Source organism: Muntiacus reevesi, chromosome 5 (genome assembly GCF_963930625.1).
Source record: "Muntiacus reevesi chromosome 5, mMunRee1.1, whole genome shotgun sequence".
NCBI classification, from domain to species: Eukaryota; Metazoa; Chordata; class Mammalia; order Artiodactyla; family Cervidae; genus Muntiacus; species Muntiacus reevesi.
The window spans coordinates 122,031,200-122,046,347 of NC_089253.1; the positions used below are offsets into that span (position 1 = coordinate 122,031,200).

Genomic DNA, 15,148 nt, shown 5'->3' on the forward strand with positions numbered 1-15,148 from the left:
ATTTCTGCTTGAAAGAGAAGAATATTTGCCTAGTTGAGATGAGGCAGAGAGGATAGTTACATAGCCCATTTCTCTTTATGTATGTATACATGTATGTATGTGTGTATGACTCTGTCTATCATCTCTCTTTCTATCTAGGAAGGTCTTCCTCTTTGAACTAGTGATAACATCTTACTGGTTTCCTCACTGATCAATGAGTTAAATAAAATCCTTAACATATAATAATTTTATACCAATATCAGAGTCATGGTTCTATCTCCCTTAAAAATGACCTTTTAGCAACCACAACTAAGAACACATTTTCTAAGCTGATAAAGAGGAGAAGAAATTAGAAAAAAAAAAAAAGACCCACACCCACAAAAAATGGCCAAATCCATGTTTTTGCTCATGTGTCAAAAATAAGTCAACTCTGGATTCTTCGCTTACTCCAAATTAGAAGACAAGGTCACACCTATTACCAGGAAAGCTATGACAACTTTTTTGTTGGTTTGCTTTTAAATTCGGTATTCGTGTGTGAGTTACGTCACATGAAAATCTGTAGATGTGTGGTAAAGTTAAGATGTACATTTCAAATCTCTTAATACAAACATGAAGCCATAAACAACCAGGGGGCATGAAAGCCTCTTTATTGAACAGTCAGATGCACATTTAGTTGGTGAGTCTGTAGTTGACATGGATCTCTGGTTTCACGTCACAGACGATGCTTAATAGCTCGTTGATCACACTTTCCATGGACTTGCTGTAGCTTGCATGCAGTTCTTTTATCTTCCCTAGGGTTTGCACTTCTATTTCTTCTAAGATATTACTCTGAGAGCCCATTATCTGCCAAAAGAAAACAGAGTTCACTACACTGTCCATCATTTTAAAATTTACTTGTTTTGAAAGTTAAATTCAGTTTGGATTATCATTTTTTTTTCCAGAATTTTCTCAGAGAATGGGTAAGGTCACCAATGCTGTGAGTGGGATGGGTAAACTTTTCTAAAAAATACATAATCTGCAAAAAAGGTCAAAGCTGAATCACTATGCTGTACAGCTGAAACTATATTGTAAATCAACTATTAAAAAAAAAAAAGGAAGCTGGCCACAGCAGGTGACTTCTAAGTTGACCTTCACACAGTACAAATTGAGGGCAAGTTCACAATCATTATATTAATACCATGCTCAGAAGTTTTTTCATGTATTTACGATAGTTTCCACTGGGTTCCTGTGTCCTACTTTCTGAATTAAAAGTCTGGCAAATAAAGTTGAAAGACATCATTAAACCCATTATTGCTGGTCTTTAAAGAGCAAATAGCTGGTTTGTGAGTTTTTAAAATACACTATCTGAACTCTTTAAATCTGTCTTTTTAGGAATATACAGCCACAATATGCCCCATAAGATACCTTCACAAGCCCAGATATATCATTTATTGTGTGTGTTCAGACACTCAGTCATGTCCAACTCTCTGCAACGCTATGGACCATAGCCTACCAGATTCCTCAGTCCGTGGGATTCTCCCGACAAGAATACTGGAGCGGGTTCATTTCCTCCTCCAGGAGATCTTCCCGACACAGAGATGAACCCATGTCTCCTGCACTGACATCAGTTTTTTTTTTTAACAGTGAGCCACCTGGGAAGCCCATGGGTGGGTTAGGTATATTCGATGCATTTTTGACTTCAGTAGTTTCAGCGTGCCACGGGTTTACCAGCAATGAAGCCCAGTGTGCGCTGAAGAAGACCTGCACATGTTAGCTTTAACTCCCTGTAACTTATCTTTTTCTGGCTGTTTCTTCATTAACAGTCATCATCAGTATTTCCTGTCGTCTCCTCTGCCTCTTAGCTTCTCTGCCAAGTAATGATACGATTGAAATATAATTTCCATGAGCAGTATGAAAGAGCAAAGAGACAATTTTACCCGAGGAGTTACCAATTTAAAGAGATTCTGCGGTGAAACCCTTTGTAAGGTTACCGTTTGCTACAGCAAACAGTCAGCTCCTAATTGGTCTCCTCCGTAAACCCAGCCTTTCTTGAACAGGGGATTGTGAAGGCGATACAGCCGGTTTTTGTTTGTTTTTCTCTTCCCCGAGTGTTTGGGGAAAACATGCATTTAATTTAGTCCAGGAGACTCCACTGATGATTGACTTTCACTTTAAGGTTGTTAGACTCTTCTAAATTCTAGAATCCGAATGATCTTTCTGGGTCCCAAACTTGAAATCAAATGTCACTGAGGCATCAGGTTCAAGTTCTTTTCTGTTTATAGTTCAGTCAACTGGGTCTTTCTAGTTCAAACAAAATCATTGTGAAGTGATACAGCTTCTAAGACATCAAATAGCTTTTATAAAATAGCATTTTGATAAGTGAATACACAAGAAGCACAGACATGTGGATGAAATTTTCCTTGCTATAAAGATGTTGAAAAATAATAGAAAACGACTTACCAAAGTAGTTCTACCAAAATTAAAAATTTCCTCTAAATCCAATATTGGATTTTATACCAAACTCAAAAAAAAAATTACCATTACTAAATTCAATGTCTTAAGTAGTGAAAAATTTAAAAGACACCCTGTTATCAAACTATAATATTACCTACTTTTCTTTGGAGAAGTATTAAAAATAGTTATTATTAGGCTGGATTACTGCAACTGTCCCATTGGACTTTGGAAATTTTCATTTCAGCCTTAGGATCTTTATTTTTTAAATAAGAGGTAACATCAAATAGGTAACAACCTATTTGATGGGTTTGTTGTAAAAAGTCAACCAGATTTATGAGTGCAAAGCCTGCAGAATTGTAATACCCTCAAAGTGAGCCATAAATGTAATTTTAAATTTTCTAGAATTGTATTTTAAAAATTGGAAAAATTAGCTTGAACAATATTTGTATTTAACTCAATATAGCCATGCTATTATTTTAATGTAAAGTGTAAAATTATTGCATTATTGTTTGTCATGACAAACCCAGGCAATGTATTACAAAGCAAAGCCATCACTTTGCCGACAAAGGTCCATCTAGTCAATGATATGGTTTTTCCAGTAGTCATGCATGGGTGTGAGAGTTGGGCCATATAGAAGGCTGAGTGCCGAAGAATTGGTGCTTTCGAATTGTGGGGCTGGAGGACTCTTGAGAGTTCATTGGACAGCAAGGAGATCCAACCAGTTAACCCTAGAGGAAATCAACCCTGAATATTCATTAGAAGGACTGATGCTGAAGTTGCAGCTCCAATCCTTTGGCCACCTGATGAGAAGAACCGACTCACTGGAAAAGACCTTGATGCTGGGAAAGATTGAGGGCAGGAGGAAAAGAGGGTGACAGAGGATGAGAGACGGCATCACTGACTCTATGGACATGAATTTCAGCAAACTTTGGGAGATAGTGAAGGAGAGGGAAGACTGAGGTGCTGCAGTCCATGAGGTCACAGAGAGTCGGACACGACTGAGTGATTGAAGAGCAAGTTCCTGTAACCCGGCGTGTATTTTATTTATAGAATATCTTCATTTGGACTAGTTGCACTTCAAGTGCTTGGTAGCTGCATGAGAATGACAGTTTCTGACAGCTGTGGGGACAGGACGACAGGTGACAGCTACCAGCATTAGGTGTATTCTTAATGTGCTTTGTTAAGACAACATAATTTTCTGAAGATGTTTATTATGAAGTGGTGTTTAGCACAGAAGCTTAGCACTGAGCAAGTAATCAGTAAAATGTTAGCAATAATTATTATGATTTATCACTGTTACTTGCACTTTAAAATTTGTATAATCCATCTTAAACTTTCAGAAATGTTAGAATACCCTTTTAATAACCCAAACTCCTGTATTTCATCCCGTGTAAATAAGCATATTATTTCTGAATTTATTTGATCCACAATCATTTGAGTTTCTGCAGTATTTCCTAGACAATATGATACCTTGACTCACTACACACCACTTTATTTTATTTCCCAAAAGATTTTTTATAGTTTTTTAAATTTTATTTTTAATTGGAGGATAATTACTTTACAATATTGTGATGCTTTCTGCCATACATCAAGATGAATTCAATGTGGACAATTTTAAAAGTCTTTACTGACTTGTTGCAGTATTGCTTCCATTTTTATTTTATTTTATTTTATTTTGTTCTGCCATGAGGCATGTAGAATCTTAGATCCCCAACCAGAGATGGTACCTGACCTCCCTGCATCAGAAGGTGATGTCTCAACCACTGGACTGCCAGGGAGATCCCCATGTACCATTTTAAATGGTCTTCCTTGGGAAGAATTCCATTTGTATCTGAAGATAGTGCTGGTTTAAGCCACGCAGGAGTTACATGAATGAATGCAAGCTCTACAAGGAGCAGGGTGAGGGTTATCTCATCCACTGATGAGTTAAATTGCTTCAAACGCTGTCAGGCACATGATAGACGTTCAATGCGCACGTTGAGTGGAAGACAGTGAGTGGGTCACCAGGTGTTACAGGAAACTCATTACCTGTGCTCTGTTGCTCTGACTGGTCAAAGCCTGCTGTTTGAATAGCTGGGACACTGTGTAAAATAGAAGTGGATATTACGTGATGCACAACAGTGCATTTGGTCACAGGCTACCGTTGAAGGACTTCTCCTTGTGAATTTGCAAACCTTCAGTGTTGAGACTGATGTGCATAGCTTTACAACTTAATGACCAACAGTGTTGGTGAAATCTTTCAGCATTCAATGCGTTTCTTTGTAAGTTGTGTTTCGTTTAAGGGTAACAGAGGTTCAGTTTCTTCACACAGTTTTGCATTCTCAATTTGTAGCTGCTTCAAGGAAACAGAAATATTTTCATGATATGAATTTAGGAAGAAATAGTAAAGATATAAAAATCTTCAATATGACCAGGGCAATCATTTTTAGGTCTTTTGTTTAGATGCATGTTCAGTCCACCTTTTATTGGCATTAACAGTATTTAATATTTCCTTGGTAGCAATCTACTATTCTCCTCATTGGAAGATGCTATTTTGTAGAACTTTTCCAAGGTCCTGCAGGATGGTTGAAGTAACAACTGTATCACTAGAGATTTGTCTTTTTGAGTATATCCTATAAAAGGAATCATAGAGTATACACTTTGTGTCCATATAAATGGAATCATACAGTATAAATGATGGCCGTCTCTCACACCCTGGTGGCTTAGATGGTTAAGATTCCGCCTGCAATGCAGGAGACCTTGGTTCAATTCCTGGGTTGGGAAGATCCCCTGCAGATAGGAACGACTACCCACTCCAACATTCTGGCCTGGAGAACTCCATGGACAGAGGAACCTGGGGGGCTATGGTCCATGGGGTCACCAAGAGCTGGATACGGCCGAGAGACTTTCACGTTCACTTCACTCACTCAGTGTAGCATCTTTCTAGAATCATCTAAGCTGTTGCCTGTTTTACTAGTTTGGTCCTTTTCCTTGCTGAGTGGTAAGAAATTTTAGCAAGTGGTAAAGTAAAACAAGGAATAAGAAAATAGCAAGGGATCAGTAAATCTTTGTTATAAAGATATTCGCTGATATACAGCCCACACTGGGGTACTTGTTTCTCTTAATAAGTCAGGGGAATTGGAAAATACATTAGCAAGAGCTAAAAAGCAACCCCAAAAAGTAGCAGCAAGATGCAACCCCAGCGACAGACAGAGAGCTGGTTTCTTGGGTCTCCTCCCAGACCTCCTATGTGCCCTGGGTTAATGATGATGAGCTTTAGTGGCCTAGCTCTCTGTCTGACATACGGGAGCCATGCCAGGAGAGAAGATCCGTGCTTGTGGTTTGCAATATACTTGAGGTAACAGAGGTCTAAACATGCTGACCTTTCTATGTGAGCTTTTGATCAACTAGCTGTAAAATTGGCTTAGAGCTCTAATTATGAGAGCCATGGGGAGTTTTAATGACTCTCTGATGCAGAGAATAAATATCCTGAGCCAGATTTACACTGTAGGAGATTCTTCTGGAGAAATAATATTTCAAGGGAGTAAACCCAGCTACTTTCTAAAATGATGGTCAGTTTTGTAAATACTTAAAAAAATAGTAATGAGTATGTTAGAAATGTCCCACACAAGATCTGAAAAGCTGACTGGCATCAAGAATGGTTATTTTCTTTTTTTTTTGGTCCTAATATGTCATGGGCTTCCCAGGTGGCACAGAGGTAAAGAATCTGCCTGCTAATGCAGGAAGTGCAGATTTGATCTCTGGGTCAGGAAGATCCTTGGAGAGGGAAGTGGCAACCCACCCCAATATTCTTGCTGAGAACGTTCCATTGACGAAGGAGCCTGGTGGGCTACAGTTCATGAAGCCGCAGAGAGTCAGATATGGCTAAGCATATACAGACACATGATAGAACTCAAAAAGAAAAAGTCATAGAAGAGATGTTCGGTTATTCATTTGTAGAGTGAATATTCATTGGATACTTGTGGAGGAGCAGATGCTATTCCAATATCAAGGAAAGCAACAGTCCAGGAGGAAAGATAAACAATAAGCGAAAAAAAAAAATTTAAATATATAGTATATCCAGTAGTGATAAATGCTCTGACTATAACGGAGATCATATTTTTTTAACCAGAGATATTATTTTAAGCAAGGTGATCAATAAGAAGAGCTAACACCAAAACAGAGATAAGGGGAGGTGAATGTATATTAAAGAAGATCCACGGAACAGATACAGCATATGCAAAGGCCCAGTGGCAGCTGCCTACTTAATTCTTCTGGGGAAAAATGAGGAGACATTTGGCCAGAACAGAACAAGTGGCAACAAAAGTAGTAAAAAAAAAAAAGTTACAAATGGTCAAGGTGGATTTGTTGTCTACTGCTAACAAGACTTCTGGTATTTCCTTATGATTTCCTTTTCAAATAGTTGGCTTCACTCCATAAATCCTTCATGAAAATATAAAGCAATGCTGTTTCCTACCCTAGCATTTGACGAGTATCTGAAGTTCAGAGTAAAAAGTAAGTGGATGCCATTTTCAGAGCTGACGGTTTGGGAAGATTCCCAGAGCCAACCATGGAGGGTGTTTATGTACATGTGTGTTCTTGGAATCTTATGAGTTCTTTTTCCAAATATTGATAAGAAGGAGTTGCTTTTGCTAAGTTGCCCACTTTATTCTAGAAAGGACATTTTACTTTAAGGAATAGTCCCTTGGAAAAGTTTTTCCTACCGTAGGATCTAATGTACCTGATCCTACCTGAGTTCTGCACCAGCTGCCACTAAAATCAAAGTTGTAAACAGATTTACAGACTGCTTGTAGTTCATCTTGCAATGTCCAGCTTCTACACAGAGCTTTATTTATAATTTTGTTGAGGCAAAAAGAAAACATACAAACTTTAGTTATGGCAGATGGAACTTAATCGTTTCTTTTAGTCTGTGTTGCAGTCAGCTCAGAAAAATTCATGCACTTATATTTGTTACTGTAAACTGCAGATATTTTAAACATACTAGTGTAGGAAAAAGCTCTTTTTAATATTTTAGTAAAAGATTTGTTGAATGAAGTCAGCCAATGGAAAAGGAAATCATAAGGAAAAACCAGGAGACGTTTCAACAATTTACAACAACATCTACATGGATCATTTGTACATCTTGAGTTTGCCAAAGGAAATTTGGCCTAACAAGCTCATTGCATAACACTGTGCAACACTTTTTATTGATTCTACTAGTAAACATCAACAGACAGCAACCAGAAAAAAATTTTTTTTTCTTACTTAAATGTGTTAGTCGATAATCTATAGCAGGAATAATACTTTAACCAATTCCATTCGCTTGTATATTTGAGAACATGATTTTTAACCTATACTGTGTTAGATGATAACTACTGACTGATACTTTCTCTGACAAATCAAAACACCTTGGAAGTGAAAATGTAAAATCAGTAATTTTGTAACATTTGTTTGAGGGACTTTCCTGGCGATCAAGTGATTAGGATTCTGTCTTCCATTGTGGGGGGTATGGGTTTGATCCCTGGTTGGGGAGCTAAGATCCTACATCACTCAGGGCCAAAACCCCAAAACATCAAAGAGAAGCAATATTGTAACAAATTATAAAGACTTTAAAAATGATCTATCCATATCAAAAAGTCTTTAAAAAAAGTGATTTTGTTTGATATTCAGCCTTGAAGTGAAGTGAAAGTTGATCAGTCGTGTCCAACTCTGCGACTCATTCCACGTCCATGGGATTCTCCAGGCCAGAATACTGGTGTGGGTGGCCTTTCCCTTCTCCAGGGGCTCTTCCCGACCCAGGTCTCCCGCATTGCAGGCGGATTCTTTATCAGCTGAGCCACCAGGGAAGCCCAAGAATACTGGAGTGGGGAGCCTATCCCCTGTCCAGCAGATCTTCCCGACCCAGGAATCAACCCGGGTTTTCCTGCGTTGCAGGCAGATTCTTTACCAGCTGAGCTACCAGAGAAGCCCCATATTTAGCCTTGGTTGAGCTCTATTTGCTGCATCCCGTGTATTTTTCCCTCCTGGTAGCATGCATGATGGACTTGCCTTGTGGTTCAGCAGTGACAAATCCACTTGCCAACTCAGGAGACGCAGGTTAGATCCCTGGGTGGGGAAGATCCCCTGGAGGAGGAAATGGCAACCCACTCCAGTATTCTTGCCTGGGAAATCCCATGGACAGAGGAGCCTGGAGGGCTACAGTCCATAGGGTTGTAAAAGAGTCAGACACGGCTTTGCAACTAAACGATACCAACGTTATGTGTGACACTTAGAAGAATCAATATCTTATTATTAATGCATATATTCATGCCTTAGAGCCTATGCTGCAGAAAAGCTGGTGCTGACTCTTTTACTCACCTTAGCCTGTTTCTGTCGAAATTCCTCATCTCGCTGCATTCTGTACTGATCAGTTTCTGCCATCGCTTCTTCCTTGGCTTGGCGCAGTCGCTTGACTTTTCCTGAAAATTAACAGGGGCACAGAAGGAGTGATATTTCTTTTCAACACATCTGGAATTTTCAACTTGACTTTTAAAAATGTGTATGCAGTCTTACATTTTTTTAAGGTTTTTTTTTTTTTTCCCCTAGGATGACACCCTTGGTTAAAAAAATGATAGATATTGAAAAATCCCTGATTTTTTTTTCAATTGGACTCTTTAGAACATGGACATGACAATGTTCTTTCACACATCCATGTTTCAATAAAATACCTGCCCATTTACTCACAGCAATACCAGTCAGGGAACAGATTTTAGTTGTCACTGACTCGAGCAGACATTATTTGGTCAGATTTTCTGTCCTGATTTGCTGCCAGGAATCCTTCAGTCCATACCAACTGGATTCTATTTAATACTGGCAGATCTCCAAGTGCACAAACAGGCTACTCAGACTCTATCAAACTGACTCACAATTTTTTTAAAGTATTTTATTGGATTTTTCTCTTCCCGTTTGTTGACTCTAGAAAGTCTGATTAAGCCCCACAACACATCAAAGTAGATATTTTTTGTAGCAGCTTTCTCTGAGGGGGACTTGAAAGTGATTGTAAAACCAATTGTTTTTAATGGTGAGGAGATTTAGTTAAGTAGCTCTCTTTTCTTTTATTAAGAGCAAAGGTGTAAGCCTTAAGCCAGCAGACAGCAACGAAGATCAAAGTTTCAGACAAGCGTGGAGCTGTGGTGATCATTAGGTAAGCACATGACTTTATTTGACAGCCAGAGGAAGTTTGGGGGTTACAGAGAAACAGTCATCTCTGCTAGTCACTCACCACCCCCCGCCTTCAGATACTCAAGCTTCGTGAGCATTAAAACTTTGAAGAAATCCTGAACTGTATTAAAATTAATTTTCCCCAAATCTGTTGTCTATTTTAGTTACATACCTTTATCCTTTTGCCCCTGTGACAACATACTTCCTTTTCTTTGGTGATGTCTCTTAAGCTTCTGTTGATGGTTTTTGTCAAGGGTTTGTTTTAGGGTGCAGTGCGTGCCCGTGAAGTCGCTTCAGTTGTATCTGACTCTTGGTGACCCTGCGGACTGTAAGCCCGCCAGGCTCCTCTATCCGTGGATTTTTCCAGGCAAGGATACTGGGGTGGGCCGCCGTGCCCTCCCCCAGGGGATCTTCCGTACCCAGGGATGGAGCCCATGTCTCCTACACCCCCTGCATTGGCCAGTTATTTACTTCTAGTAAATAACCTGGCAAGCCCTACATGGTGTAGACTCGGAACTAAATGAGTGTATTCTCAGACACAGAAAATAAATATTCCTACCACAGGGGACGGTGGGGGAGAGGGGTAAGTCAGGAGCTGGGGACTAACGCGTACGCACCACTAAATATAAATATGGGCTTCCCAGGTGGCTCAGTGGTAAAGAACCCACCTCAGTGCAGGAGGCATGGGTTCGATCCCTGGGTTGGGAAGATCCCCTGGAGAAGGAAAAGGCAACCCACTCCAGTATCCTCGCCTGGAAATCCTATGGACAGCAGAGCCTAGCGGCCTACAGCTCACGGGGTCGCAGAGCCAGACACAAGTTAGGAACTAAACAATAGCATATATAAATATATAAATATATTAATATAAACAACATGGGCTGTATAGCAAAAGAAACTATATTCAATATTTTCTAATAACATAGAAGGGAAAATCATCTGAAAAAGAATGTATATATGTATACAGATCTGTGTTTACACAGATATACATGTGTGTGTATGTATTTTGATTGTTTGTCAAAGTCACTCAGTCATGTCCAATTCTTTTCGACCCCATGGACTATACAGTCCATGGAATTCTCCAGGCCAGAATATTGGAGTGGGTAGCCTTTCCCTTCTCCAGGGGATCTTCCCGACCCAGGGATCGAACCCAGGTCTCTCGCATTGCGGGTGGATTCTTTACCAGCTGAGCCACAAGGGAAGCCCACGTGTATACATGTATACATAAATATGTGTGTGTATATGTATGTATATATATGTATACACATATGTGTATATACTGAAACTAACACAGCATTGTAAATCAATGATACTTCAACAGAAGTAAGTTAATAAGCATGTTCTCATTAAGTAGCATAAAAGAATGTTTGTTATTTATTTTAATTTTTCAAACATTTTATTAAGAGAAAGCCTTAATGTAAACTCGTCTCTCATCTAGGTACATGCTCTACTTGGCTTTGTGTACTTCTGCTGTATTTGAGTGTAAATGGTTTCTAAATTTCTCTTCCCACGATATACAACCTGCTTTGCTAGTCACTGTACACGGATGGAATAAAGAGAGTCCCTGAGTTATAAATTGAAATGTGTCTGACTATTTCACTTGAGTGGGACTCAGCAGACCTCCTTCAGGACAGATACTTTCCTGTTAATTCTCTGTAAAAGCCAAGGTCTCGTGACCCTGAGTGCTCTTCTAGTGCTTAAGACTTAGTGGAACATTCACAGAAATGCTCACCTTTTCCTGCTTAATTAACACTCCTCCCGTTTTGCATCTACAGACTTTCCCAATTCTCTACAGTTCTAGCCACTTGGTGGCAACTGAACATGAACATCATCCATAAAACAAATAGATGATATGTGGGCACGGTATGCTCTTCTGGGCTCCCCAGCCCACTTTCTGATCACCGCTCATCACTGACATTAGGACAAAAATGTATTTAAGATGTAGCAACATTTTCTTAGAATGGATTGTAGGATACATAATGATAGGTTGCAGGATCCGGTTTTATCCAATAGAGCACATAAAACATCATGGCGCTCCATCTTAATTGCATCTTAGGTAAAAATACTGGTCTCAAAGTCATGACTCTAGCACATAGAAATAATGCTAATAAGAAGCTCTCCAAGTGCCCTGCCCCCAGAAGCATCCAGGACTCCACTTAAGAGGCCGCACACCAGCTCCATCATGCAGCGACAAGCCGAGAGTGTGTCTGATTCCCCTGCGTGGCACCGGTCACCTGCTGGTTCTCATTCAATTAAAGAGGAGAGCCGCGGGGAGATGGCTGCTTGCACAGCAGTTTTCTGGAAGGACTGGGCAGCTGCTGCCCGTGATAGCCCACATATGTTCCGCCTGATTGCATCCAGGGCAAGAAGCAGGGAGCCTCAGGCCGGCTGTCTCATCCAGGGCGAAGCAAAATGAGTGCCTCAGATCTGCTCCTGTTAACCTCTAGCTGGGGTCTTTGTGCGGGAGGTTTCCCAATTTTAAAATTACACCACCTTCAGAAAGACAAATATCCAACGATATCACTTAAGTGCAGAATCTAAAAAAATGATACTAGTGAACTTATTTACAAAACAGGAGCACTCACAGACTTAGAGAACTAATTTAGGGTACCAGGGGCAAAGGGTGGGAGGAACAGGTTGGGAGAGTGGGATGGACATGTCCACCCTGCTGCATTGAAGTGATACCCAACAAGGACCTCCTGTCCAGCACAGGGGACTCTGCTCAACGTTACGTGGCAGCCTGGATGGGAGGGGAGTTCGGGGGAGGATGGATACATGTGTATGCATGGCTGAGTCTCTTCGCTGTTCACGTGAAACTATCGCCTTGTTAATTTGCTATACCCCAATAAGAAAGTAAAAAGTTTAAAAAAATATTCTGTAATAACCTGAATGGGAAAAGAATTTGAAAAAGAATGGATGCTTGTATAGGTGTAACTGAACCGGTTTGCTGGATACCCGAGACTAGTCCAGCGTTGTTAATCAACTATACTCCAGTATAAAATAAAAATGAAAAAAAAAAAAAAAAACAACCAACAAGGCGGCCAACACACATTCCCTGGAGTGGAAATAAGAGACATCTAGCCCATCAGTTCTACTGTCTGTCTACGAAGTCACCCACTCTTCTGGGTCTTGTTGATACAGCAGCAAAAACCACAAGCGGATCTGTGTAATGCAATAGGGGGTGGCAGAAACAGAAAAGAGACAGTTAAGGATATAATACGGCAAAGATGATGAATACCGTGCAGGAGAACAAAGGCACCTAAGGGTCAGAGAGTGGGGTGGGTGCTAACACAGACAGGGCAAGCCTCTCAGAGGACGAGATACACGAGCAGAGACCTCAAGGAATAAGACAGCTGGCCATGCAAACACCTGAACGGGAAGAGCATCCCAGGCAGAGGGAGCAGTAGACACAAAGCCCTCGAGCGGGAACACTCCTTGACCTGTTAAAGGAGCAGTAAAGGCATCCTCATGGTGGGTCCCAGGTCAGAGGGAGCAGAATGGTTGAGTGTTAGATGACATCAGAGAGGCAGCAGCAAAGCCATGACACAGAGAGCGCATGAGGATGATAAGGATTTGGGTCCTTGAGATGCTAAAGCTGTGGAGGGTTTTTAGCCAAGATGTGGCATTCTACTACTTCTGGTTTACACGAATTTCTATAGCTGGTGTGACAAAAACAGATTGTAGGGGCAAGGGAGAAGCAGGAAGATGGGTCTGAAACTTACTGCGATGGTTCAGACACATGTTTATGATGAGTGGAAATAGCAAAGCAGCCGTGGAATTAATTAGCAAGGAGTTATATATCCTTTGAAGAAATTTGAGAGATAAACAGGAGGGACACGTGAGCCAATGCTGTCTCCAACATTTTATTCTGGGGCAAAGTCAAGAGGGCAGTTTAATTGTGATGCCTATTAAACATCTAGTGGAGATGGGGAGAAGGCTGATGTTTATATAAATCTGGAGATCAGGGAAACAGGTCAGGATGGAGACATAAAGTTTGAGAATTATCAACACGGAGCCAAGATTTAAAGCCACAGAATTAGATGCAATCTCTTAGGAGTCGTCTGTGGATACGGAAGAGGACACGTCTCAGGCGGGGGCCCCTCTCTAGAGACTGGCGCGAGGACAGAAACTCCAGCCTGAGAGCAGGGCTGCAGAGGCCAGAAGAGGGAGGGCCTCAGAGATGAAAGAACTCAGTTGTGACTGAGGTTGTTCATTAGTTGGGTTTAGCAACTTTGCTGGACTTGACAAGAGGGGGCTCTGACGGAGCTGGAGGGACAAAGTTCTGATTAGAGATTCTGGAGCAAATGGGATTTTTTAAATGTAGATTCAAGGCATACAGGCAACTTCTTTGAGAAGTTTTCACTGACAAAAGCAGATAAGATAAGGATGCAGGACTGTCCAGTGAACTTGATGACCAGCGGATGTTAGACTGTGTTTACACATCTCCAAAGTCTGTTTACATCTGGTACCTGCGAATGTGACCTCGCTTGGAAAGAAGGGTTTTACAGATGTAGTCAAGTGAAGATGAGGTCATGCTGGATTAAGATGGCCCTCTATCTGAGGACTGGCGTCCCACAAGGAGAGGGAGAGACTGCCCTGGAGGTTCAGAGGTCAGGACTGTGCCTTCCAACGCAGGCGTGCAGGTTCGATCCCTAGCTGGGGAGCTCGGATCCCACATGCCTCGTGCCCCACCCCCCAGAAAACCAACAGAAGTCATATTGCAAACAAACTCAGCAAAGACTTAAAAAGGGCTCACATCAAAAACAAAACTTTGAAAACAAAGAAGGAGAGGGACTTTGGACACAGACGTAGGGTCGCAGAGCAGACACAGCGAGGGCCGCCTGCCTGCAGGGGCGTGTCAGAAGGACGCGGCTCCCGGCCAAGGGGAGGCGCGGGCTGCTGGCCATCGCAGAAGCTGGGAGACGGCAGGGCGGAGGTCCTCCCCGAGACCCTCAGAGAGGCGCGCCTCCCCCAGCGCCCCGCGTCTGCACTCTGGCCGCCAGACCTGGAGGTTGATGCGTTTCTGTTGTCAGCCGCCCTGCGGGGCTGACTGGTCACAGGAGTCCCAGGAAGCTAAGGCTCAGAGAAGCAACGTTCGCTGAGCACTGGACGCCAAGTCAGGTAGTTGAGTGGGGTAGAAAGAGTAAGTATCCAAATGAAAAAAAATAGCCATAAACAGTGCAGGGGTCGCCTTGATTTAGTGTAAACAGCAAGGGCACCTTGGGAGTGTTTGGAGATTTCTATCTGTTACTAGTACCATTTTTATTCTGTTCTTCCACGTGTGTGTGCGTGTGTATGTGAGACCACTGTTTGTGACCCCATGGACTGTAGCCCACCAGGCTCCCCTGTGCATGGGCTTGCCCAGGCAAGAATACTGGGGTGGGCTGCCATTTCCCTCTCCAGGGATCAAACCTGCATGGGCAGGCAGATTCTTTACCACTGTGCTACCTGGGAAGCTCTGCCACATAGAAGGAGAGAAAAAGAAGCTCTCCTGGGTTTGAGAGGGTTGTTAATATTATGATATAACCATGCTGGTTCAAGGAACGCCCTCATTCTGCTC

The 15,148-nt window shown here is 41.6% G+C and overlaps 1 protein-coding gene across 1 annotated transcript in view; it reads right to left on the minus strand.

Annotated features, from left to right (window-relative positions):
- Positions 1–617: 617 nt before the first annotated feature.
- ATP6V1G3 (ATPase H+ transporting V1 subunit G3) overlaps positions 618–15,148 on the minus strand; it is a 20,359-nt gene continuing 5,828 nt past the window's right edge. The window contains exons 2-3 of the mRNA XM_065937560.1: positions 8,749–8,849; positions 618–822 (exon numbers count right to left, since the gene is read on the minus strand). Coding sequence (XP_065793632.1) covers positions 649–822; positions 8,749–8,849 — 275 coding nt within the window. The 3' untranslated portion in view covers positions 618–648. The remainder of the gene's footprint in view (positions 823–8,748; positions 8,850–15,148) is intronic.